We start from the raw sequence: 24,995 nt of genomic DNA on the forward strand, positions 1-24,995 counted from the left end.
ACAGATTAATTCACATAATGCACTTACAACTGTGCCTGACACATGATAGAGGTATTTGCTATTTACCTTCCACAGCATCCCCTTCCCTTGTTTCTCTACCAAATGCTAACTTTCACCTTGGGTAATGGAGAAGGCACATGTAAAAGCCAATCCATTGGTCTTGGCATCCTACCTTTTCTCCTTGTGTTAAGTTTTGGGTAAAAAGAGGTAGAATTCCTATTCTCCAATTTCCTACCACGAAGAACATGTTTCCAGGACCCTCCCTGGGCCACTTCTAACCACTAGATGGCCAAGCTACAGGGTGATTATTTCCTTAGGCAAGGAAACAGCAAACACTTCACCCTCTAATATGGTATTTCCTGGGGCTGGAATATCAACAGGAAGTCTTGTGGGGAAGAGCTCTGCCAAAACACTCATTCTGAGGAAGGGATTGGTAAACTGACAAATTTGCCCAGCCCTGTACAACATCCTGCAACCTCCACATGCCCCCCTGTGGCAGGCCTCACCCACAGGCAGGTCGCTGCTGACCCTATTCTTTTCTGCTGGGTTTTTGAGCCTTAGGAGCCCAGATGTGTACCTAAAAGAGAAAACCAGACAGACAAAAATTTGCACATACAAAGCAGCTGGACCATTTATTGGCATTTGGAAGTCTTCCTTTAGGCAAGGAAGGGCACCCATAATACTACAGTTAACACCCATTTTATGAAAACGTGAGACCAAATTCTCCATCGTCTGTACATAGATTAATCACAAAACCAGAGCAACAGATTAATCACAAAACCAGAGCAAGTATTCTAATTAAATAGACTGAACCAAATTGTCCTGCTACAAGATAATACAGGGAAAGCTGTATTACAGGGGAAGGGGGTGGAGACCAGAGTTCCTTCACACTACAATGTTTCAGGCACACAATCCAACAAATCCACAGTGCAGCACCAAACTTCTTCCCAGTGACTCTTAAATCAGTCATTTATCAACAGTCCAAGGACTAACAAAATTCATGGAAAACGGCCGTACCCTTTGGCTCTGTGTGTAGCCTGCAGCTGAGGGGCTAAGTTCTTAAGAACCAAAGCCTGGCTGACACACTCTCGGGGAGAGCGCCCTCACAGAATCTCAGACTTCAGTTCTCAGCTGTCCCATCTAAGAGGCACAGCCCTGGCCGGGACGACCCGCTAGGCCTCCAGATCGAAGTCATCGCGCTCCTCATTGTACTCCAGCACGTGCCGCCTGATCTTGGACGAGTCAACCCAGGTGACAAAGTCCTCCATGCTGCGCGTGACAAGGAAGGCGGGGTCGGTGACCACGTCGGGGCCCACGCGCACGTGGCCCTGCTCCACGAAGGCCACGGCAGCCTGGAGGTGCTGCGCCATACGCAGCTTCAGGAGCACGGTGGGCAGTCGGCGGCGGCAGAAGGACGAGGCCGTGACGAAGTCGCAGAGCTCGAGCGAGCCACGAGTGGGCACCAGGCCGAGAGCATACAACTTGTCCAGGAGGGCGGCCGAGGCGCGCACGCGAAACGGGTCGCGCTCGGGTAGGTCGCGCAGGCGCCGCGCCAGCTCGCGCACAGCCCGGCTCAGCTGGTTGTAGCGCGTGTAGTCCTCCCGCCGCTGCAGCCGATAACGCCGCAACACGCGCAGCTCGTGCAGGTTGTGGTCAGTGACCTCCCAATTCAGGAAGTCCACCTGCTTCAGCAGCTTCTGCTCGTGAAACTTTAGCTTCCGCACCATGATGGCGGCTCCCGGTGCAGCAAACTGCCAGGCTAAGAACGCGCACGAGTCGACGGCGACTTCCGCCTCCGAGCGCCAAGGCCCGGCCTGGGGCCCCCTGGCCACTGAGAGAAAGGCTCGAGACCACGCCCTCGATTTCCATTGGTCAGAGTGAGCCGCGCCTCACATCTCTGTCTCGCGTTTCTTTTCGCGTTGGCTGAGGGGACCGGGAGGAAGTCGCGGAGAGAGGCCGGAGGTGGGGTGGCGGGCGGAAAGGCTTCACGGGGAGGTGTTTTTTTTTCATTTTTTTGTTAAAAAATTTCGCGAGGTCTTAAGTTACCAAAAATGTATCCTCTAGTGCGGTAGTCGTTTCCTCTCGTTCAGACTTACACCTTTTAGGGACTTTCAGGTGGGTCTGCCCAGAGAAGCTGAGGACAGTGCTGGGGGAAGACAGGTGACCGCCGTGCTTGTTGGATGGAGTTTACCGTGCTAACCCGCGTCGGGTCCCTCCCACCTGGTAGGGATCTTTCCGGAGCCGGACGTTCGGGGGCTGACCGGTAGTCCACGGGGCTCACTACCGCCGGGCCTGCTAGCGGTTCCTCCCTGTCTGGCGGGGCTGGACACCGGCGAACCTATAAAATACTGATTCTCAGGCTGTTTCCTTACATGCATAGAATCGAGATCTATACGGGAGCCTCCTGGAAAACTATTGTTAGCAGGATTGCCACGTGGTTCCTAAAACAGAGCAAGTCTGAGAAATTTGGACATTAAGTACGAAACCTAACTCCTCAGATGAATTCATACAAATTAGCCCGACTGGGTGGGTGGACTTCTGGTCACCCAGTACTGAGTTTAAGAAATTTTTTTTTTTTTTTAAGATTTTATTCATTTATTTGACAGAGAGAGACCACAGTAGGCAGAGAGGCAGGCAGAGAGAGGGGAAGGGAAGCAGGCCCCTGCTGAGCAGAGAGCCCGATGCGGGACTCGATCCCAGGACCCTGAGATCATGACCTGAGCCGAAGGCAGCGGCTTAACCCACTGAGCCACCCAGGCGCCCGAGTTTAAGAAATTTAACGCTGTTATGGCTAGTTACATCTGTAAGTTATATGCACTCACCACTTTTTTTTGCCCAGGCCTTTGACGCCACCTAGCTTCTTCGGTGATCATTTTGTCTTATTTTTGTATGGTTTTCATCGTCCTCTTAAGTATATGATACTTGATATGGAAAATAATATATTAATATATGGAAGTTACAAAATATAATGAATACTTATGACCCTTGACTTTGAACCTTGACAGCCAGTTTAAGAAAATGTCGCTAGGACCATTTCATCTACCTATTCCAGTCACTCCTCTAGCCAGAGCTAATGGTATCTATTCTTCTGAGTTTTGTGTTTATTTTTTCCTTTTGCTTAAAAAGTAAAAAACAGTTTTATCATTACACATGCATCTCTAAATACATTGAGAGCCTTCTTATTCAAAGTGGAGTCAGTGGACCAGCAAAGAGCTTGTTGGAAATATAGTATGTTAGGCCGATTCCTGACCTACAGAATCAGAATCTGCATTTAACAAGGTCCCCAGGTAATTTGTATACACACTGATTTTGCAGATGTGGTTAAATTAAAGATTTTGAGATGGTGAGAATATTCTCAATTATCTGGGTGGGTCCCATGTTATCAAAAGGGTCTTTATAAATGAAAGAGGGGGGCAGAAGAGTCAGGAGATAGGATGATGAAAGCAGAAGTCTGAGTGATGTGATAGTGGGCTTTGAAGATGAAAGGGTTCCAAACGCAGGGGACTGTGAGCGGCCTCTAGAAGCTGGAAAGGCAAGGAAATGATTTTTTCCTTAGAGCTCCAGAAGAAATATAGCCCTGATGACACTTTAATTTTAGCCCAGTGAGATCCAGTTTGGATTTCTGTGAAAGAATAAAACTGGGTTGCTTTAAGCCACCAAGTTTGTGGTAATTTGTAGTAGCTGCAATAGAAAACTAATACAGTTTGCTTTTTTTTTTTCTAATTGGTTTGAAGATGTTCTTTATGTATTACGAATATTAAACCTTAACCAGTTATATATGGAACAAATATCTTCTCCCACTTTGTACTGCATCCTCACCCTTCATGTTCCTCCAACCTCACCTCCATCCTCAGCCCTTGCTCAGCATGTCTGCAGTAGGACTCTTGGTTAACTTCCTGCTCCCCAGACAATAAACATAGTAAAAAACTAAACTATATGTGTTAAGTGACAAGCATTATGAAACACAACTGGGGTTTTGGGGGGTGAGGAAGGGCTTTAATTTTAAATAGGGCATGTCAGAGGAGGTCTTATTGAGAAGGTGATTTTTTTTTTTAAAGATTTTATTTTATTTATTTGAGAGAGAGAGACAGTGAGAGAGAGAATGAGCGAGGAGAAGGTCAGAGAGCGAAGCAGACTCCCCATGGAGCTGGGAGCCTGATGTGGGACTCGATCCCGGGACTCCAGGATCACGCCCTGAGCCGGAGGCAGTCATCCAACCAACTGCACCACTCAAGCGTCCCTGAGAAGGTGATATTTTATAGGGATTTAGCCATATGGATATCTGGGAGAGGAGTATTTCAGAAAGAGGACAGAGTCTGCAAATGCCTTAAGACAGGAATTCACCTGGCATGTCAGAAGAGGAGTAAACGCCATTCTCATTGGAGCAGTGGGCTATGAGGGGAAGAAAGAGGGTTCAGATGACAGAGGCTCATAGGACTTTGGTTTTTACATTTGTGAGATGCTGAATGGTTTAAGCAGAGGATTGACATCTAACTCATGTTTTAAATGGCTCACTCTGACTGCCATGTTGAGAATAGACTGTCAGGAAGCAAGGATGGAAACTGATCATTAGGAAACTGTTGCAGTGATCTGGTTGAGAAAGACATTGGCTGGAACCAGGAGAGCAGTAGTGAAAATCTGATGTGACAGGAGTCCCAGGATGATGAGAAGAGTCCAGGACGGCTCCGGTTTTTGGCCTGAGCAAGTGGAAGAAACTACTCATCACTTGAGATGGAAAGGCTGCCAAGTAGAACAGGTCTGGCGTGCAGTACCCAATATTTCTTGGGACGTGTTGGGTTGGAGGTGTCTATTAGACATCCCAGGGAGATGTCAAGGAGAAAGACATTTGAGTCTGGAATTCTAGAGAAAGGCCTAGGCTGGAGATTAAAAAAATTGAAATTTATTGCCAGAAAGATGATCCTGGGAGGTCATCAAAGGAGAGAATAGGTTAGAAAAGTTAAGAGGAGCACTTTCTGTAGTCACTCTAGGATTAAGAATTATTAGAGAGAGGAGGATGAACCAGTGAGGTAGAAGGGAAACCAGGAGAGTATGGTCTCCCTGATGCAAATGAAAAGTGTATAGAGGGGGAAAGAGTGATCAACCCAGTGAAATGCTAAGGAGAGGTTGAGTAAGAGGGGAGCTGAGAATAACTATTAGGTCATTGATGACTTTGCCCTTGACAAGAATAGTTTCAGTGGAGTGTGACTATGAAAGACTGGCTAGAGGGGTTTAAGAAGAGAAATAAAGAAATTGCAGGCAGCTAGTATAGATGGCTATTTTGAGAAATTTTGCTCATGCATGCAGAGAAATGGGGCAGTAGCTGGTGGGGGAAGTAGAGTGGAGAATCTATTTTTTAAAGATGTGGGTTGACTCTTTTCCTCAATACCCACAGCTTGTTGGATGCCATTCCAGTCTATTCTACTTGCATAAAGTCCCAGATTTACTTCTCCCTAGCCCGGTACCCTTGCACTATCTCAGGTTCTTGTCCTCTCCTGTGCATTGTTACAGTGTAGTCCCATGTACTCTCGCTGCCACCAGTGGGGTCAGCTTGGAAACCACTGGCTGCAGTTCTCCTTGCTGACTCCTTTGCTAAAGGAGGAGAGTTGGGTGCTTGGATGGGGAATGGATGCTGTTTGCTGAGTATGAGTCAGGGCCCCAGCAGGAAAGAGAACACACTCCAAATAGAACGCTGTGAGGAGGGGCAGCTGGCTGCCTTTGGCTCCGGTCGTGATCCCAGGGTTGGGCTCCCTGTTCAGCGGGGGGGCCTGCTTCTCCCTCTCCCTCTGCTGCTTCCCCAGCTTGAGCTCTTTCCCTCTGTCAAATGAATACATTAAAAAATCTTTTTAAAAAAGAATAATGTGAGGAGAATTAAATAAAAGGACTTTGTCTCAAGGGAATGGGCAGGGTGTAGGGAAACCACAAAGGTTAGTGCATTTCCCAGGGACTAGCACCTGGGCCGGGGTGGGTCGGGGGAGTGGTGTTATCCCTAGACTTCAAGAAGGTCATTGAAAGGGAGGGAATTGAAGATACCAGTACTGGATGGAAATCTCTATGAGACTCAAGAGAATTTTTCCCAAGAACCTGGACATAAGGGTGGCTCCTGAGAGTTAGAAAAACCCCACCCAGAACAGATGTAGGATTAAGTCTGAGATTCTTGGTCTGTGAATGTGTGACTGAGGTGTTTAGGAATCAACTCAAAGGCCATCAGGGTGGTGGCTGGACTAGGATCCTGGTTGGGTAAGCAGAAATCCTACTGATTGTATTAATGGAGCTAATAAAGGTAAAACGTTTACAGCAGTATGTGGCACTGATGAAGAAGTTGCTGTTGTTAGGCTCAGCTTGGAGAGAGGCTATGGGAACTGAAGAAAGATCACAAAGAAAGGGTATCCCAAAAGTAACTGGGGGAAACATACTCCAGCTCTGGTTGTAGCAAGAGTAGGATGACCTGAATCCTTAGAATCAAGGCTACCCCTATTGTGGGGGTCAAGATCTCAAGATTTCTTGGCTAAAAGACTTGTCACACCATCTCCTCTTCCTATCACGGGGTTTTCTGGTTCTGAGCTAACCTTCTGGTAACTGGGTTTCCTAAGGAGCAGCTCAGACTACCATGCTCTGTTGATGCAAAAATTCAGGCCTGCCTGACAGTTGTATTTCTCTTTGCAGTTTAATACCTGGGCTGGTAACTACACTTAACACTGTGAGCAATTGGTAATATATGTAATTGTCAAATCACTTATGTTGTACACCTGAAACTAATGTATTTTAGTTTCATGTATGTCAACTACAGTGACAAATAAAAATTAAAAAAAACAAAACAAAACCTGGCCTTCAGGGGTTTGTACATAGCCTTTATTCAGGTCATATGCCAGCCCTGCATAGGGAATCAGATCTACTCACCGTACAATGAACTTGGGTTTTGGGGCCAGAGACCTGCACCTATAACCCTCAAGACAGCCAAAGGTGGGGCGCCTGGGTGGCTCAGTGGGTTAAAGCCTCTGCCTTCAACTCAGGTCATGATCTCAGGGTCCTGGGACCGAGCCCTGCATCAGGCTCTCTGCTCAGCAGAGAGCCTGCTTCCCCCCACCCCTGCCTGCCTCTCTGCCTACTTGTGATCTCTGTCTGTCAAATAAATAAAATATTTTAAAAAAACAAAAAACCAAACCAAAACAACAACAACAAAAACCAGGCAAAGGTGCCCAGCTTTAGCAGCTCTACCTTGTACCAATTAATCTGCAAAAAGAAGGAAAAGTAGAATGAGGAGGAAGGATGTTCTAGCTGGAAGAGGGTAGGTAAGGCTCCAGGGCATAGCCAGGAAGAGGAGTAGGGGCTAAAGCCTTGGTCTCACCTTAAGCACCTCCTCCTCCAGGAAGCCTTCCCAATCCTTGCTCCAGCCATGGGACAAGTGCCCTCCCATGCACATTTCATTCCCCTGATGACACTGGGTAGGGAGTTACCGATCTGATGTATCTGAGCTTCAGGAAAGCAAGGACAATGTCTTATTTATCTTTGTAGCCTAGGGGGCCTGATACAGAATGATTACTAAATTGATGCTTCCTTGATTGCATGACTGAATGAGTGAGACAGACACCGGATAGATGAATTAAAGACAAGACCGTGGACTGTAAGCCCAAGAAGACACAATACCTATTGCCTGTTGTGATGTAATCCCCAGCCCCCAGCAGAGTGCCCGACAGTTAGCGACCAAAGTGTCCCGGATGGGCTGACCGAGTGTCAGATCCCCCCTGCCTCTTTGCCCAAGCCTCTGTAGACCACCCCTCTCTCCTTGCTGCTGACTGCAGATGAACATCTAGTCCCCGTGGCCGCACAAAGCATCAGGGAACCGGTCGTGCCTAAGCTTGTTCCCGGTTGCTACATACGCAGGGTTAGGTCTTTCCCTCTGAAGGAAGTCTCCCAGGGCAGGGGGCGCTTCTGGCCTTGTCTGGCTAAAGTACCAGGACCTGCTGCGGTCAGTATCCCAGGCCTCTAAGGATTCTTCCCAGAGGGCGCTGCTGGCACTGGGGCCGCCCTGGGGCCCCCTCCGGAGAACAATCCCCAGGCTGCGCCACGGCCCAGTTTCATCCTGTCTCCCCAGGGAAGGGGTGAAAGGGCAGGGGAATGGGAGGGGGGCGTCGGCTGCTCTCCCGGCACCCTTCTTCAATCCCTTCCCCCGGGTCTTGGCTCTGGCATCCTCCTCGCAAGCCCTCACTTTGCAAACTTTCGGAGTTTTCCGTCACTTGCGTCATGGGAAAGGCAGGAGGGTGACAGAACCCAGGAGGCAAGGCGAGGCGGCGGCTGCGGCGGCGGCTGCGGCTGCGGCGGCGCTCAGCTCCTCGGGTGAGAGGTGTCTCCCCGCGGGGCGGACTGGCAGGGGATCCTGGAGAATTCCGGCCCCCTCCTTCAGACCCAGACCCGAGCGAGCGAGGGAAGGCGAGCGCGAGAAGGAAAGCCGCGAGGAGTAGGCGGAGGCCCCCGGCTGCAGCGCTCCAGGCCGCGGGAGGGCGGAGCCGGGCCGTGCCGGCCCAGCCAGGACGCACGGAAGTGCGGTGGAGTTTGCCCAATTCCCCAGCCAGCTTTTCCTCCCTCCCTCCCTCCCTCTCCCCACCCCTCACCTCCCCCTCGGCTATTCCCTCCTTTCTCCGGACACCGCCTCCCGCAATCCCTTTTTTCTGTTGTTTTGGAGCTAGGTCTAGCTGGCGGCGGCGCAGAGGGGCTGCGAGTGCTGAACGAGGAGGCGGGCCGGGGGCACAGCCCGCCGCCCGCCTGCCGGACACCGCGGGGCCGAGCGGAGGACCGAGCGCCAGCCGGCCGGGCGCGCCATCTGCTTGCCGGAGCGCACTCTACAAACTCCTGTTGAGTGTGTGCGTGCACGCCAGGGCTGGGGGTCTGTAGGGCCTGCGCGCCGGGACCGGGGACGGCGGGGCTTACCTTTGGACGGGATCCTTGGACTCAGATCAGGGTCAGCTTCAGGCTCAGAAACTGCGGAGGAGCTAGGCAAACAAAAGAGGCCACTCAGCTAGTGGCCAGAAGTCGCCAGAGCGCCTCGTCGCGCCCCCTCCTTCCCTAGGGTGGGGGCTGGCCGCTCCGGAGGCGGGGAGAAGGCTCCTGAGCCGGCTGAGGGCTGGGGGCCGGGGGGCCAGAGGCCCGGCCAGAGCCGGCTGGGCCGCCAGGGTCGACGGAGTTGGCGGCCTGTTGTGTAAGCCTCAGTCCTTGTTTTCCCCCCCGGCCTGGCTCGTTGTGAAGCCGGACACATCCACCCTTGGACTGGATTCAAGAGGCTGCTGCTTTTCTCCATGCCCTTCTTGGATTTTCTGGATTTTTGAAAACCCAGTGGCCCAGGAGGAGGAGGAAGGAGGAAGGAGCAGATTTGCAGAGGAATGCGAGAGCAGCCTGAAGGAGCTGAGAGCCAGAGCTGCCTCGGTTTCTGAAACGGTGGTTTTTGAGTGATTCTCTTCTGTTTTAGGACATTGTTCCAGTGGAAAGTGTCAAATTCTTGCCCTCTTAAAGCTGATTTCTCCAGTTCACTTGACTTTTCTTCTGGGAGGGGAAGAAAGGAGAGACTACATGGACATGATCTCTCCTTGCTCACAGGAGTGTTCCGGAGACCTAATAATAATAGGCAGTTAATGGGCCTCGGACATTGCTTTGAGTAGTGGGAGGCTGGATAGCATCTGTGGGTAGTAAACCCCAGTTTAGGGGCCAAGAGACTGAGCTGCTGTGACAGGCCTTGAGCTGCTAGTGCATTCCCAGTTCTGGGCAGGACGCTGTCCTCGTCTCTCTCTACCACTGGCCCAGCCATGGCACTGAAAGGGCGAGCCCTCTATGACTTCCGCAGCGAGAACAAGGAGGAGATCAGCATCCATCAGGATGAGGACCTGGTCATCTTCAGTGAGACCTCGCTGGATGGCTGGCTGCAGGGCCAGAATAGCCGGGGGGAGACAGGGCTCTTCCCTGCCTCTTATGTGGAGATCATCCGGTCTGGTGCCAGCCCCAACCATGCCGACTACTCCAGCAGCCCAGGCTCTCTGGGCACCCAGGTGAGCTTGTACGATAGCTCTGGTGTGGCCAGCCCTTCCAGGAGTGGTGGGGTCAGTGGCTTCCTCTCACACCAGGGCAGCTTTGAGGAGGATGATGACGATGACTGGGATGACTGGGATGATGGAAGCACGGTGGTAGAGGAGCCTCGGGCTGGTGGGCTGGGCACCAACGGGCACCCCCCTCTCAACCTCTCCTACCCTGGTGCCTACCCCAGCCAGCACATGGCCTTTCGGCCCAAGCCAGCCCTGGAGCGGCAGGACAGCCTGGCGTCTGCCAAGCGCGGCAGTGTGGTGGGACGCAACCTCAACCGTTTCTCGTGCTTCGTGCGCTCTGGAGTGGAGGCCTTTATCCTGGGTGATGTGCCCATGATGGCCAAGATTGCCGAGACGTACTCCATTGAAATGGGCCCTCGTGGTCCCCAGTGGAAGGCCAACCCCCACCCGTTTGCCTGTTCCGTGGAGGACCCCACCAAACAGACCAAGTTCAAGGGCATCAAAAGCTACATCTCCTACAAGCTCACACCGACCCATGCCGGTTCGCCAGTCTACCGGCGCTACAAACACTTTGACTGGCTCTATAACCGCCTGTTGCACAAGTTCACTGTCATCTCGGTGCCCCACCTGCCGGAGAAGCAGGCCACAGGTCGCTTCGAGGAGGACTTTATTGAGAAGCGGAAGCGTCGGCTCATTCTCTGGATGGACCACATGACCAGCCACCCCGTGCTGTCCCAGTATGAGGGCTTCCAGCATTTCCTCAGCTGCCTGGATGACAAGCAGTGGAAGATGGGCAAGCGCCGGGCCGAGAAGGATGAGATGGTGGGTGCCAGCTTCCTGCTCACCTTCCAGATCCCCACGGAGCACCAGGACCTGCAGGACGTGGAGGACCGTGTGGACACGTTCAAGGCCTTCAGCAAGAAGATGGATGACAGTGTCCTGCAGCTCAGCACCGTGGCCTCGGAACTGGTGCGCAAGCATGTGGGGGGCTTCCGCAAGGAGTTCCAGAAGCTGGGCAGTGCTTTCCAGGCCATCAGCCATGCCTTCCAGATGGACCCCCCGTTTAGCTCTGAGGCCCTCAACAGCGCCATTTCTCACACGGGCCGCACATATGAAGCTGTTGGTGAGATGTTTGCGGAGCAGCCCAAAAACGACCTCTTCCAGATGCTTGACACGCTCTCCCTCTACCAGGGCCTGCTCTCAAACTTCCCCGATATCATTCACCTGCAGAAAGGTAAGAGCCAGAGTGGGCAGGAGACCTTGCCGAGTCTGCGCTCTGCAGGGCACTGGAAATCTGAGGATAGCCTAGGGGAATAGCAGCCGGTCTAGTCTTTCTGTCTCATTCATTCATTCCACATTGTGTTGAGCACCTGCCATGGGGCAGGTGCTGGTCTATGTGTGGGATGTTACTGTAGACAGCTCTGGTCCCTGACTTCATGGAGCTCGCTGTTTATCTTTCATTGTCCATTCGTTTGCTCATACATTCCATTTTTTCTGTTTCTGTTTCATTTGATCATCTAGCCATTCTGTGCTGAGCCCGTCGAGGTATCAGGCTGAGTCTGGGAACATGGAGATGACCGGGGCCCAGGCCTTGCCCTTGAGGAGCCCAGAGGCTTGTGGGGGACAGGGACACAGATAACAAGAGCACAGAGTGTGGCCTGTCTTCCCACTCCTCTCAAGCTCCACTCCCTGCCCTCGTGTTTTGGAGCCTGTTCGTCGCACTGCATACCCTATCTGTGAGCTCCCTGTCCATGTGCGGGAGGCTCGCTGTCCCCATTTTGCAGATGAAGAAGCTGATGTCCGCAGAAGGCTGGCTGCACAGGGAGTTCATGGCCCAGCTGAGACTGTCCCTTCCTCCTGCGCCTCCCTAAGGACACAACCATGTTGGCCAGTTCCCAAGCCCAGCTGTGTTTTCAGTTCTCATGGCCCCCCTCCGTTGGGGAGGGACAGGATGAGCCCCTCTCTGTTACTGTTGGGCCGTCAAGGAACTGCCAGGGAAGTGACTCATCCCAGGTCACCTAGGGGCACCCGGGCTGGTCCAGGGGAGGAACAGGGGTTCGGGGCACTACCCACATGGCCCATTCAACTCCCCCTTCCTGAACCTGGCTTCTTTTGGCCTGCGCAGTGAGTGAGGGGCTGAACTGGCAGGTGGCTGAGTCCTGGGACAACAGGCCGGGCAGATGTTGAGAGAGGTGTGGTTCTCCCTGGGGCTGCTTGGTAACTCCGGAAGAACGTCTGCAGGGCGTGGGGCTGGCTCCCGGGCCCCTAGGCCCTGAGGTCAGGCCTGGCTTGGTGTGGAGTTTTCCTCTGGGTGGGGCTCGGAGGCAGACCTCTGGACTGAGCCTGGGGGACAGCAAACACCACCCTCTGCCTCTGTATCCAGGAGAGCCCAAAGTACGCCAGCCCTGTTCTACTTTACCAGGAGATCGCCTTCTAGAACTTCTTCTCCCAGGTTCCTTTCTCCCCTCACTTTCTCATCCTCCTTCCTTTCCCTGCCCTTTTTTCTCACCTTCACCTTCCTGTCCTCCTCCTTTCCCCTTCCTTCAGCTTCAGGAAACATGAGCCCTGAGTTCTAGTTTTGGCTGTGTTCCCAGTTTGCTGGGTATTCCTGGGAAGTGTCTTCCCCTCTCTGGGCCTTAGTTTCCTGATCTAGAAAACAAGGGAAGGTCAATCCAGTGAACTCTCAGGAGGGGAGCCTCCTGGGGAGGATCTGGTGGAGAACAGGGTCATGCCTTAGAGCTGACTCTGAGCTCTGGGGCAGGCATACAGCAGAGGCGACTGGCTGACTGGGGCCTGTGGGGCAGGTGTCTCCCTGGCCGGAAGTAGACGCACGTTCACTGCTGCTCTCAGGCCTGGGAAAGCTGGTTCAACCAGCTCCTTGGATCGTGTATGTCTGTGTGGGCAGTGGCGGGGGAAAGCAGGGGCACAGTGAGTAAACAGCCACCCCGGGCCAGAGCTGGGGAAGGAGGGTGGCCCCTTCCCCAGCCAGGGCTCCCAGGGTTGCACTGAAGCAGGAAGCAGTGATGTCAGGCTGGCCTTTCAGAGGAGCAGGGACGCAGAGCTAAGAGAGGCCATTTCCGAGTGTCTCCTTGAGGTCTTTCTGAGAGTGGGGGCCCAGCAGTCATCTGGGTTCATGTATTCAACCTTAGGCAGAGGCAAACCCACCTTCCCTCACCCTGAGGACCCCTCCCCAGTGGACCAACTCATTTGGGCTTACTTTTCCTCCTTCTGGGCTGTGGCTGGGCAAGTTAGGGAGGAGGGCTTGGGATCTGGCTGAGACAGAATTGGACAGGTTTGGAGGACCATGACCTGATCAGGGGAGAAGGAGTTCCATGCTGGCCATGTGGGTGGGACCCTTTCTTAGAGAGAGGAGCAGGAAAGTTGGGCCTCAGATCTCCAGAATTCTGTCTAGTCCATCAGGACATCTGAAAGATAGCAAGCGTATGGCAGAGGCCATGGAAGGAAGGAGACAGGAGGCTTAGGTGGGGTCAGGAGGCCAGGATCTGGACAAATATTGCCTCTGAGATGACCGTGAGGGTGTTTTTCCTCCCTCAGTGTCCCCCTTAGTAAAGCAGATCGTGGAGTCTACTTGGTACTGAGATGAAGGCCACCACTCTGTCTGCCCGGTGGCCCAGCAGTCTAGGGGTCACCTAAGAGAAGAGGAACCATATAATTAACCATTGAAACCCGGACAGTCTTGGGGTAAAAGGGGCCCCAGTCATAGTTACTCTGGGACAAGGGGGAATAGTGCCTATCCAGGGCCTCTCCCTGTGAGCCAGCAGGGCAGGGAAGTTACTGTGGTCCCCTGTATTTTCCCAATGAGGTCCAGTGAGGTGGGGATGATACGCAGAGCAGAAATTGGGGCCCAACGGTGTCTGAGTACACGGCCCAGGCTGGTTCCCCTGTGCCGGACAGATGGGGTGAAGGAGCACCCCAAGGGATGGGTGCACGGGTAGATGAGGCAGAGGGGAAGGATGAGGGAGGATGGGTGCTTAGCACCCTGCTAACTCAGTTGGCGTGCTTGGCAGGTCGGAAGCAGGCCCAGGAACTCACAGCGTGCAGCAGCGGCCATGGGACTCCTAGGCTGGCGGTGGAAGCATGTCCACAGCAGGACCAAGTGCTTGTCTGGGGGGATGGGCAGGTCTGACCTCTGTGTTCTAGGCTATCATCTAACCCTCCTTCTCCCTCCCTTCCTAGACTTCCATAAACAAAGAGAAGCCTCTTGCTACCAGCCACCAGCAGCTGGTGCACATGGTTGCATGGAGCATCTTGAGCTCTTACACTCTGCGGGGTGCTGGCCTAAGTACTTTGTACAGATGAGTTCTGTTAAACCCTAATACACTCTAGGGTGGGGACAGTTATGATCCCATTTTTTAGATCTAGAAACTCAAAATCACTGTACTGCCAAGAGCAGTAGTCAGTGGCATCAGACCTAGTCCAGCCTGTTCCACTGGACAGCTGGGAGACCTCTGACCCAGTGGCTTTCTGGAAGTGACGCAGCTGGGACGGGGGCTCAGACCTCCTGTCCCTGACGTGGGTTGGGGGTGATTACCTCGGAGAGGTGGGGACAGGTTAGATTTAGGTGGGAGCTTCAGGAGTGTGTCTGGGACCCCACCTTCCTTTCCTAGTTCTTGGGATCCAGCTTATAGGACACGTGCCAGGGCAGGAGGCTTCCCTGGGTCCTGAGCTCTGGGGTTGAGTCCTACATGGAATAGAGCAGAGCTGCCCGATGGGCCTGAGCCCCGACTCCCAGCCTGTCTCTGGGGTATGTTAGGGTTGTTCGGCCTCAGCCCCAGATCTGAGTCACAGGGTGGAGAGGTGACAGAGAGCAGGGTGGGACGTCCGCCTGTCCCCTCCCCTCCACAGCTTTTGTCCCCTCTCGCCGGCCCCCTGCCTGGGTGTGGATACCTAGCAATTGCAATAGATTCATTTCTATTACTTGGGCCTCTGCCTCCCCATCAACAAAAGGAAACTTTCTCTCCTCCAAGGTCAGAAAAGCCCTCCAGAATCTGGGTCCACCCTCACTGCACCCAGATTTTTATTTATTTATTTATTTGACAGAGAGAGATCACAAGTAGGCAGAGAGGCAAGCAGAGAGAGAGTGAGAGAGGGAAGCAGGCTCCCCGCTGAGCAGAGAGCCCGATGTGGGACTCGATCCCAGGACGCTGAGATCATGACCTGAGCCGAAGGCAGCGGCTTAACCCACTGAGCCACCCAGGCGCTCCACACCCAGATTTTTTTAAGGCAGCTAGAATCCAAGCTAGTTAGTGTTTCCTTTTCAAGTAGGTTCCTTGTCTGTTATCTGGGGGCCTCACACAGATGGGGTGACCTGGGTGACCTAGCATGGGGTCTCTGCAGTAGATGTCCACACCCCCAGCTGTGGGGGGCACCTCTGCACCCCCACATATGGGGCATGAAGGAGGTTGGGAGGCCCTAGGGAAATCCTCCCTGGCAGGGCCTCAGTTTCCTCTGTGCTGCTGGCCTCTAGGACCTCTTTAGCTCCGAAGTCTCTTATTGAGCCCTTGTGCTGGCCCTTGGGATGGTCCTTCTTGTCCTGCCCAGACTTGGGCAGTTGGGGTGGAACAGAAGGCGGGAGGTGGCTCAGGGAGGGTGGCAGAAGGAGCAAGTGGGTTGGGAGCTGGTGATGGCGGAGTTCTTTCTAGAGCGATCCTGGAGATCCTCCAGACTTGTGTCTGCCTGCCTCAGGTGTCCCTGTTAGCCATGCACTTGCCAGCTCCTATGGGTGCCTCTGTAGTTGTTTCCAGCATGTGGAGCCCTGGGCTTGCCACAGAGTAAATGACTGAAAGAAGGATCTTGAATGCATTAGACATCTTGAGCAAGAGTCAGAGGCACCCAGTGGGCTGTTGGCGTGATTGGATGCTTCTCAAGCGCTTGGGGCTGTGTTGTCCTGTGTGCCGGGCCTTCCTGTACCTGTACCCTGCTTTGCACAGTGCAGTCCCTAGCCCTGCGAGGAGTGCACGTCAGGCCCAGGAAGACGTCCTCCTTCCCCCTGCAACTGGCCCCGCAGCCTTCAGTGCACAGTCAGTCAAGCGCCTGTTAATGCAGAGCTGAAATTCATTCGCCAACTGCTTGCTGATTTATTCAGATTCTTCTAAATTGGGTCCCCTGCCCAGGTTTGTCCCCCATCTGTCACCTGGTTAGTGCAAGGCCTCCTCTGGTCCCTCTAGGCTGGTTTGAGGAGGGGCAGGGCCTGTGTGTGGGGAGACACACACAAAGGAAAATTCCAGGTGACTTTGATGTGCTGTTTTTAGAATCAGTCATGTGATGGGGGTCGGGAGCACCCTGGAGAGGGGTCGGGAGGTGTGGGAGGCATCCGACCTAGGGGCACTGCGGGAGGCTCTGGCAGGGAGATGCTGGCTGAGTCTGATCAGGGGCCTTAAATTATGCAGAAAGATATTGTGGGCAGAGAGGTGGCGGTAGGAAAGAGCAGGGTGAGTTTGATGAACACGGGGTCAGCGTGGAATGGGTGCAGGGCCTAACTCCTGGAGCGCCTCCTGGCTGGGCAGACAGCCAGCAACCTTCGTCTGCGGGTCGAGGGGCGTCCCTCTTGGCTGTTCGTCAGGTGCTGTGGAGAACCTCTTAGACACTGGGCCTGAGGTGGGAGCCCCTTAGTTGCTGCTCATGGAGGGACCGGTCGAATCCGCTCATCAGACGTGTACCCAGCTCTCCTGGGGGCCAGGCCTGGTCCTGGGTGCTGGAGACACTGAGCTCACAGAGCAGAGGGAGGCAGGCAGAGCAAGCACAGGGTGGTAAGAGCCAGGGCTGATGGAAGCCCCAGGAACACGGGGAGGTGCCTCATGCCCTGGGGGGCTGCTGGGAAGGCTTTCTGGAGGAGGTGACGTCTGAGCCGATTAGGAGCCAGTGTGAGAGACGATGCTGGTGTTGGGTAAGGACGGCCCTGTCCTGGAACTTGATACAGCCAGCAGGGCTGTGATGGGCTGGGTGCCACAGGCCGCTGGCAGTGCCCCAGGTCTGGAGGGAAGATGTCCCGATGGTGAGGGTTTGGGGGAGGTCCTGGGGGAGATACCCAGGTGGCTGTCCCTGAGGGGGCTCCTGGAAGGTATAGGGAGCAAAGCAGGCAGACCAGAGCCCTAACTTCCCTTGTCCTCCTCCACTGTGCCCGTGCCAGGCGCCTTTGCCAAGGTGAAGGAGAGCCAACGCATGAGTGATGAGGGCCGCATGGCACAGGACGAGGCAGATGGCATTCGCAGGCGCTGCCGTGTGGTGGGCTTCGCCCTACAGGCCGAAATGAACCACTTCCACCAGCGCCGTGAGCTCGACTTCAAGCACATGATGCAGAACTACCTGCGCCAGCAGATCCTCTTCTACCAGCGGGTGGGCCAGCAGCTGGAGAAGACTCTGCGCATGTACGACAGCCTCTGACCATGTGTCCCCAGCCCCCGCCCTGCGCCTCGGCCTGGTCGCCGCCACGTGCTCTGCTCACTAGACCCACCTGCTCCAGTAGTGGCTGGGAGGGCTGTGGGGGCTTTGGACGAGTCCTGGGTTCCCCTGTGGAAGTCCCCCAGCTCTTAGAGGTAAGGGGCACAGCAGGGGTGAGATCAGGGTCAGGAACCTTCTAGGCCGAGGCCTGGGCTGTGGGTCAGCGCTTGAGGTTGGGCCCTGGGTCAGTGCTTGAGGCTGGGCCCCGGCCTTAGCCTCCCCTAGAACCTGCAGTGCTCACTCACCTGGCCACCACCCCCACACTCGTTCAGCAGGCACGGGGTGGCCCTGCTGCGGCCCCATGTCAGATGCCAGCTGGGTACCAGGGCTGCGACATGCCTGCCCTCAGGGAGTCCCCAGGCGAGCTGGGGTCAGACGCAGAAACGGACAAGGGCAACACAGAGTGACTGATGGTAAATAAGGGCTTCCTGAAAGCTTAAAGAAAGAACCACTCATTCTGCTGGTCAGGGAAGGCTCCGTAGAGTAAGTGACGTTTGAGTAGTGTTTTGGAGAATGACAGGACGTGGCAGACAGTAGATGGGGCCAAGGGTGGAGGGGACATTCAGAGAGAAGAATAGCATGGGCAAAGGTGTGAAGACATGAAAACACCCCCTCTTCTCTCCCTTACTTTTCCCCAGTAAGTTTGGTGCCCCCTTGGTGGGGATTTTGGCCTTTGTGACAGAGGGAAGGGCTCTTCCTCCCATGTCGCTGTCCCTGCCTCACTTTGTTCCCTTAGGAGGAGCTGCAGGCCAACTCCCTCCTGACTCCCCTCCACCTCCTGAGCCTCCATTAGCCCTTGGTTAGGGGACCATGCAGCATCTTTTCCCTGGGCTCAAGGTGCTGAGACAAGTCATTGACCCCAGGACCTTGGTGGCACCTTCGTGGAAAGGACACCCAGAAGTTACCAGATATTTGAGTTCACCAGCAACAGCTCTCCACATTCTGAGCAGGCGCAGGCCCCAATGAATCCCGGAATCCTTCCTGTTGCACAGAGGGAAGGCCAAGGGGAAAAAGACAGGGGCCGGCTTGTCCACCGCTCCAGAAGTCCTGGGCCCACGCGCCTGTGGCCAGCCTCACTGTGATTTCAGCCCCGGCTTCCTCCTCAGCCAGGTTGTGCTGTCTCCCACCCATGTTTACATCTTCAAGGGGGCTATTCCCTTCTCCCAGGCCAGGGTGTGGGCCATCAGGATTGGGGGAACTGACAGGTGCCACTGCTGGCCTCCCCAGGAGGTCATGGCCACTTCTGGCTCCTGCTGCTTGAATCTTTTTTTCGTTCTTGTTTTCTTGATAAACCTTTTGCAATTAAGACAACAAAAGCATGACTTGTTTGTTTGTTTGTTTGGATCCCAAAGGGATTGAGGGTGGGAGAAGGATGAAACCCCAAGTGTCCCTGGGAGCTATTAGACTGTGAGGTCTTAGTGGGCACAAAACCTCTAAAGCTTGTAGGGAGGGCTGTGCCGATAGCAGGTGCTAGCTGGGGAGCTAGAGGTGGCCGTGGACCCCAGCTGGACACCATCCTTCTCAGTCCTCATGCTCCTCATCTCTCAAATGGGTAGAGTCCTGCTGAGGGTTTTTCTGCACTGCCCAGTGATCAGTGACGGCAGGAGCACCTTGCGAGAGGAGGCCAGGCTCAGGACAGTCTAATGGAAAGGGGGTGCCCCAGGGAGGCCCTGGTCCAGGAGAGGTGGGAGGTGGGGGGGGGCACTCGGGATCTGTGTCCTTCCCCAAGCATTCCAGGGCACCCGGTCCTGTGGTTGCTTCCATGTTGGGAGCTGAGGAGATCTGCCCTCCCCTTGCCCTGGCCAGTCCCTCAGCGATGTCCCAGTTAGGATGAGCAAGAATCAGTTTCCACGTGGGAAGGAGGGGTGCTAGAAAACCCCAGGTCTCTTTCAGGGCAAGAGGATAGGGCTGGCAGGGCTGGGCCCCAGGGGAGGCTATAACCAGGCCAGGGGCCCAGGGAGCTCACAGCAGTGAGAGGGGTGAGGAATGGCGGGTGCAGTAGGAAAGGGGCAGCAAAGCCTCCCTGTTCAGGGCAGAGCACCCTCAGAGAAACTTTTGGAATGGGCCCTTGGCCCTGGGTCAAAATTAGGTCAGATTTGGGACTTTCTTTGGAATTTTCCCCTCCCTCCATTTTCCAACCCACCCAAGGGCCTTCCCGCTTTGACCTCCAGGCAGCCTTCTGTAGACAGAACTCTGGGCACAGTGGGGGAGGCTCCTTTCTGAGGTCAGTCTGGGTTGGGGTGGTGGAAACGCCTTTCCTAACCCACAGTGCCTGGAAAGTCCCCTGTTCATGCTTCCTGCACTGGGAAGAGTTTTACCCTCTTGTGTCCCTTCCTTGGGGTGGGGGTCACCTTGCACGCCTTCCATTGTCAGGGTGAGGAAGGCGGTCTGACGCTTGACTCAGGAGGGGTGTGCCTCTGGGAGAAGAGTCCAGAAATGAAGTCCTGGGACAAGCCAGGTCTACTGCCGGCATCCTGAGCTATCTAGGCTGGGGCAGGCTTCTGTATAAGGGGGAGGGAGGATGTCACAGACATTCCCTCAGGTTTCTTTCTGTCTCTCTGTGGGTTGGGGTATTGGGGGAGTAGTTTGAGATTAGTCTGGGCTGACCGGAGCCCCTTTCAGGGGGGACCTGGGGGACCAGTTGGGGGAGGTGTGAGAGCATCCTGGTGGTGGCAGGGCCCGCTGGGAGCCTCAGTCACTAGCCAGGCAGATGTTCCAGACTGAGCTGGGCTCAGCTGCCTCCAGTTCCCTCCCTCACTTTGCTCCAAGGGGGTGGGAAACAAGGCCCCTCTTTCTGCCCTGGGCAGCTATCAGGACCTGGGGGTGGGGTGATCCGAATCTCTGATCCCCAGTCTCGGTCCAGGCCATGAAAGGAGTTGGCTTTGTGGCCACATGTGGGGGTTGGGGATGGAGGCAGCGCTCAGATCCTGCATCTGTTGCCTCCCCGACACGCTGGCGGGGGGGTGGGGGGGCGTGAACTACCGTGCCATGGCTCTGCCACAGCTGTGCCACCATTGGAGGGGAGGCAGGTAGACGGGGGCTCCAGGGCCAGCTCAGCACCTCTCCTGCACCTGTGGCACGGCCATGCTGTCATCCCCACGTCCACGTAGTCCCAGCTGGAGCCACCTAGCCCCAAGCAGGCACAGCTACATGCGGCCACACACCCTGCCCACAGGGACATAGGCCACACCTGTGTGCACATTTGCACACAAATGCTCGCACAGGGGCATTCCGAGCTATGGCACTGCCCACAGTCCCATGTTCACGGCCACGGCTGCACATGCGTCGTCTTTTCAGAGCACTGGTCCCATCGTGTCCTCACTCAATGTCCCACTGTCCTACCCGCACAGAGCCACACACACTCAAACACACGGTTACAAGTCACATGTGCTCATAGCGAAGGTGTCACCTGTGTCGCTGCTTCTAGACTGCCCCCGTGCTCCCTCCTGGGGGGAGCCAGTGGCATCACCCGTCTTCTGACACTGGCCTGTCCAGGTGGGGAACTCGAGGTCTAGTGGAGGGTGGTGGCTGGCGGTGTCACCCAGCGGGGCTGGAGGAGGTTCAAGGGCTTGAGCCCAGTTCTGGGTAGCTCTGCGGCCAGTCCCCAAGGCCAGCCCCTCCTGCCTCAGTAAGGCCCTGGCTGAACCCACCCAATGAAGCTCCAGGCAACTCCTATCTGTCCAGCCAGAGCTGAGGCTGCAGCATCCACATGAACCAGAGCCGGGACGCGGTGGGCAGGGCCCAGGCCTGTGCGGAAGGAACATTCCTGCACCGTCTCCTCCCCAAGCATGCGAGGACTGGGCCCGCCCTGCCTGCCTGCCCGCTGACTCAGGCCTCCCGGAGCCAAGCCGGCCGGTCCCCAACCCCCCCCCCCCCACAACCTGTCTCCCTTCCAGTTCAGCTCCAGTATGGCTCCGTGGGCTGGGGTAGGAGACGAGGAGCCCGGGCCAAAACCACGGAGAGAAATGAAAACTCACCTCCCCCAGACAGGGCTCTGCTTGTGAAACCCAGTCCCAGGGTTCAGGATAGTTTAACGCAAACCTTTTTTTCCTTTGGTTTGGTTTGGTTAGTCAAATCCCGGTGCAGTCCAGGCTGTTGAAAAAGCAAGTCTCACAGAGCTGTGGTCTCCCTGGTCCTCATAGCAGCCCTGGTAGGCAGAGTTGTTCCATTGCACAGATGAAGGGACTGAGGCTTGGCTACAGCGAAGATGGGCCCGGCCTGGGATCACACAGTGAGACGAAGGTAGAGCTAGACTCGAACCCGGCTTCCTGACGTCTTTCCTCAAAGTCTTGATTGACTCACTTAGGTCTGAAGGAAAAGGGGCTGGCAGAGCTCTGCTCCAGAGGTAAAAGAACAGGAGGCTGGCAGACCTACCTGCTGAAATGGGAAGGAGCTGGAGGGATGAAGAGGCTGACCACAGCCCAGCACAGTGGCCATGGCCTTGACCCAAGATTTCTCCTTACACATGAACCTGTGTGAGGAACAGCACCTCGTTTCTCTGCAACTGACCTGAATTTCTTTGTCACATTCTCCTTCCCTCACATGGTAGAAAAGGAATCTCAAATCGATTTGGGAGACCCTCCTTTCTAACAGGATGCATATACATTTTGGGGATGGCCTATTTGAAGATGGTGGTCAGGCCTCTGGCACTTCGAATTTTAGAGGCTGAATCCCACAGCCTGTCACACACATGAAAATTTGCCTGCTTTCCACATTAAAGATCACTCATATACACCTGTTTCAGTTGGGTTCAGTTTATTATTTGGCAGTGCCTTGTCTTCCAGATATTTACGTAAACTTTGTTAATTTTTTTTTTTTAAGATTTTATTTATTTGTCAGAGACAGAGGGAGAGAGAGCGAGCAAGCACAGGCAGACAGAGAGGCAGGCAGAAGCAGAGGGAGAAGTAGGCTCCCTGCCGAGCAAGGAGCCCGATGTGGGACTCGATCCCAGGACCCTGGGACCATGACCCGAGCCGAAGGCAGCTGCCTAACCAACTGAGCCACCCAGGCATCCCAAACTTTGTTAATTTTGATTTTGTCTTTTTCTTTTCTTTTTGTGTCCTGCTACTCCCCCCCCCCCCGAATATGTTGTGAGTTCTTGCAGAGTCTTGGACCATGGCCCTGGGCCTGGGGTACCCACCACGGTCCTAGGTTAGCATTGGATCCTCTGGTCATCTTCTCCCCTCTCCCCACCCGGTGTCTTCCCACCACCTGCTCCTTTGATCCCCATCCCAAGGCCTCTGTTGGTCTGGCCTTTGGTCTCTTTTGAGCACTTGGGGTTCCCTTGATTGTCTGTATACCTGTGGACCTCAAGGAACCTCAGGGGGCTGGCGAAAGTCCCTTCTGGGGCCTGTGGTCCCCTTTGGGGCTCATGGTCAACATTCCACAGCTCCCAGCACATACTCAAGCACGAGAAGCTCTGGAGAGCCTATGTAAGCCTTTGTCCTCTGGGGTCTGGCTGCCACCTTGGGGCTCTACCTAGGAAGGGGCCAAGTCGTCTGCTGCTCCTAGATGTCCCCACCTCTGGGGCTTCTACCCTTCCCCAGCGCAGGCAGTACCCTGGGGCAGATGCTGGATGGCCAGTATTTCCAAACCACTATCTGCCTTCGAGAGATGATCAACGTCATTTTACAGACAGGGAAAGGGAGCCTAGCGAGGGGGTGCTAGAGCAGGCCAGCTGGAGTGAGAGGTATCCAGGCCTGGGTCACCTGCGTTGGGAGGCAAACCGTTGGTGCTTGTGGTAGGAGTTGGCTTCATGGAGGCACCTGGAGCCTCTTCTGGGCTGACCTGGTCCTCCTGGCTGCTATTTTGGCAGGAGTGTAATGGGTGGGTGGCCCTACTGCCCCCAGAGAGCCACAAGCCCCCTGTGTCCTTTCCCTCCACCCCCCTGGGGGCAGGGCCCCGGTATTGGCTACAGCGGCTGAGCCCTAGTGCAAATCCTACACTACACGTACTTGTTCGAGGGGCGTTTTTTAGTTGGTTCATGCTTCCATTTCTCTATTTATAACAGGCCTTCCAGATGGCTGTTAGGAGGATTACATGATTGCATGAGCAAGACACATCAGCTGGACGGTGCCTTCCCATAGCCAGTGTTCAGGAGGGAGTAGCTGGGACAGGCAGCCTTCGAGCAGAGCCTTTAGAGCAGCCCTGGAGAGAGAGGCTGGGTCATTGTGAGAAAACCGCTTGAGTGAGCCATCTGAGGCCACACAGTAGGTAGATGGCAGGGCTGGGTCTGGGACTAGGCACCCCGTGTCGCCACCATGTCTTCACAGGGAGCACTCCTTGGGGTTTCCTGCCTGTCATGGTACTCGTCAGCCCCGGGCAGGAGGTGTCCCCTGGGCCATTTTTTGGCTGTCACATACACCATCACACACAGGAACATGGGGCCCACGGGTTAAGAGACGTGGCCTCATGTCAGACCTTCCCTGGGTAGACAGGAGACCTCAGGCAAGGCGACTCCTTAGTCTGGGCTTTCCTCAGTGGATGTTGGCAGTTGCCACAGTCACACCAGGGCACGCACTCACGAGTGTGAGCATGTCCCTGCTTCGGGGCACTGTGTCTTCAGAGCCGCCCAGGCCGGCAAGGTGGGGGGCGGCCCAAGGGCACAGCGACTCACACTGCATGGCTGCTGTGTAGCCCTGGTGCTGGGCATCGGGCTCAGTGCCTCCCCTGAGTTACCTCTCGTCTGCAATTGCACAGGAGGTGAGAAACAGTGCCAGTGCGTCCCTGTGAACGGAGGCTCAGGGCCACGGGGTCATGGACACGAGGTCATGCTGCTGGTCCGAGTATCCCATTAAGGCTGAGGTCCCCCCGGGCACAGAGCTGTGCCCTTCTGAGGTGGACAGGCTAGGCAGGCTGGGGGCAGCTGTCCTGCTGTGGGGTGAGCGCACGCGTGCCGGGGGATTGAGGGGCATGGGGAGGTGGGTGGCGAGTGGCAGGTAGTGGCTGGGGGAGTTAGTACCTTGAGTTAGTAGGGGCAAGGGCAGCGGGTTTGGCCCCCAGAGAGCGCCGAACAAATATCTGTTGACTGATAATTTTCTGTAGGGTCTCAGGCTGGAGTGTGGGAGCAGAATCTGGCCATGGGAGAGTGGGCTGGGCAGATAAAGGCAGGACAGGGGTCAGGGGCCAGACTCAGGTGTCTGGGAAGGAAGTGAGTCAGGAAACTCCTTGCTTGAGGAGTCAGTCTAGGGCTAAGAATGAGGCTTGGTAAGGAGATGCTAGGGCAGGGTTCTTGGGAGTGCTGGGAGGATTACATGAGGGCGGGAGACCCTGGCCCTGGGGCTTCCTGATGGGGGAGGGTGGGCAGGCAGTGGGGGGCTTGGTGGCGGGGGGATGGGGTGTGTGCCTGTGCCTGGCAGCCTGGAGTGTGTGCGTCCATCCGTGTGGTCGCTGAGAGCCTGTCCATGGGTGCACCCATGCTTGTTTGAGGGTCCCTGTGCTGGCACTCTGTGCCTGTGGCCATTCGGCCACATGTGCTTTTCCCTGTGCTCCCCAGCCTAGAAGAGG

At 55.1% G+C, this 24,995-nt stretch overlaps 3 protein-coding genes across 3 annotated transcripts in view; 1 reads left to right on the forward strand and 2 right to left on the reverse strand.

The window, feature by feature from the left end:
- The window catches only part of SNUPN (snurportin 1), a 43,013-nt gene extending 34,019 nt beyond the window's left edge, over positions 1-8,994 (reverse strand). Inside the window, exon 1 of the mRNA XM_044231084.1 lies at positions 8,926-8,994. The gene's annotated coding sequence lies outside the window, so the exon portion shown is untranslated. The remainder of the gene's footprint in view (positions 1-8,925) is intronic.
- IMP3 (IMP U3 small nucleolar ribonucleoprotein 3) lies at positions 606-9,011 on the reverse strand. Its single transcript, XM_044231087.1, has 2 exons — positions 8,926-9,011; positions 606-2,338 (listed from the first exon to the last, which is right to left on the reverse strand). The coding sequence occupies exon 2, from the start codon at positions 1,725-1,727 to the stop codon at positions 1,173-1,175; it is 555 nt and encodes a 184-aa protein (XP_044087022.1). The 5' UTR covers positions 1,728-2,338; positions 8,926-9,011; the 3' UTR covers positions 606-1,172.
- On the forward strand, positions 8,498-18,805 carry SNX33 (sorting nexin 33). Its single transcript, XM_044231076.1, has 2 exons — positions 8,498-11,262; positions 17,179-18,805. The coding sequence occupies exons 1-2, from the start codon at positions 9,795-9,797 to the stop codon at positions 17,430-17,432; spliced, it is 1,722 nt and encodes a 573-aa protein (XP_044087011.1). The 5' UTR covers positions 8,498-9,794; the 3' UTR covers positions 17,433-18,805.
- Positions 18,806-24,995: the final 6,190 nt, after the last annotated feature.

The sequence above is a fragment of the Neovison vison genome, chromosome 13 (genome assembly GCF_020171115.1).
Source record: "Neovison vison isolate M4711 chromosome 13, ASM_NN_V1, whole genome shotgun sequence".
In the NCBI taxonomy this organism is placed as follows: Eukaryota; Metazoa; Chordata; class Mammalia; order Carnivora; family Mustelidae; genus Neogale; species Neogale vison.

Excerpts from the sequence above, each read along its gene's own strand:
- IMP3 (XM_044231087.1), bottom strand. The coding sequence starts at position 1,727 with ATGGTGCGGAAGCTAAAGTTTCACGAGCAGAAGCTGCTGAAGCAGGTG.
- SNX33 (XM_044231076.1), top strand. The coding sequence starts at position 9,795 with ATGGCACTGAAAGGGCGAGCCCTCTATGACTTCCGCAGCGAGAACAAG. Across the intron at positions 11,263-17,178 it reads TATCATTCACCTGCAGAAAG|GCGCCTTTGCCAAGGTGAAG; the intron begins GTAAGAGCCAGA and ends TGCCCGTGCCAG.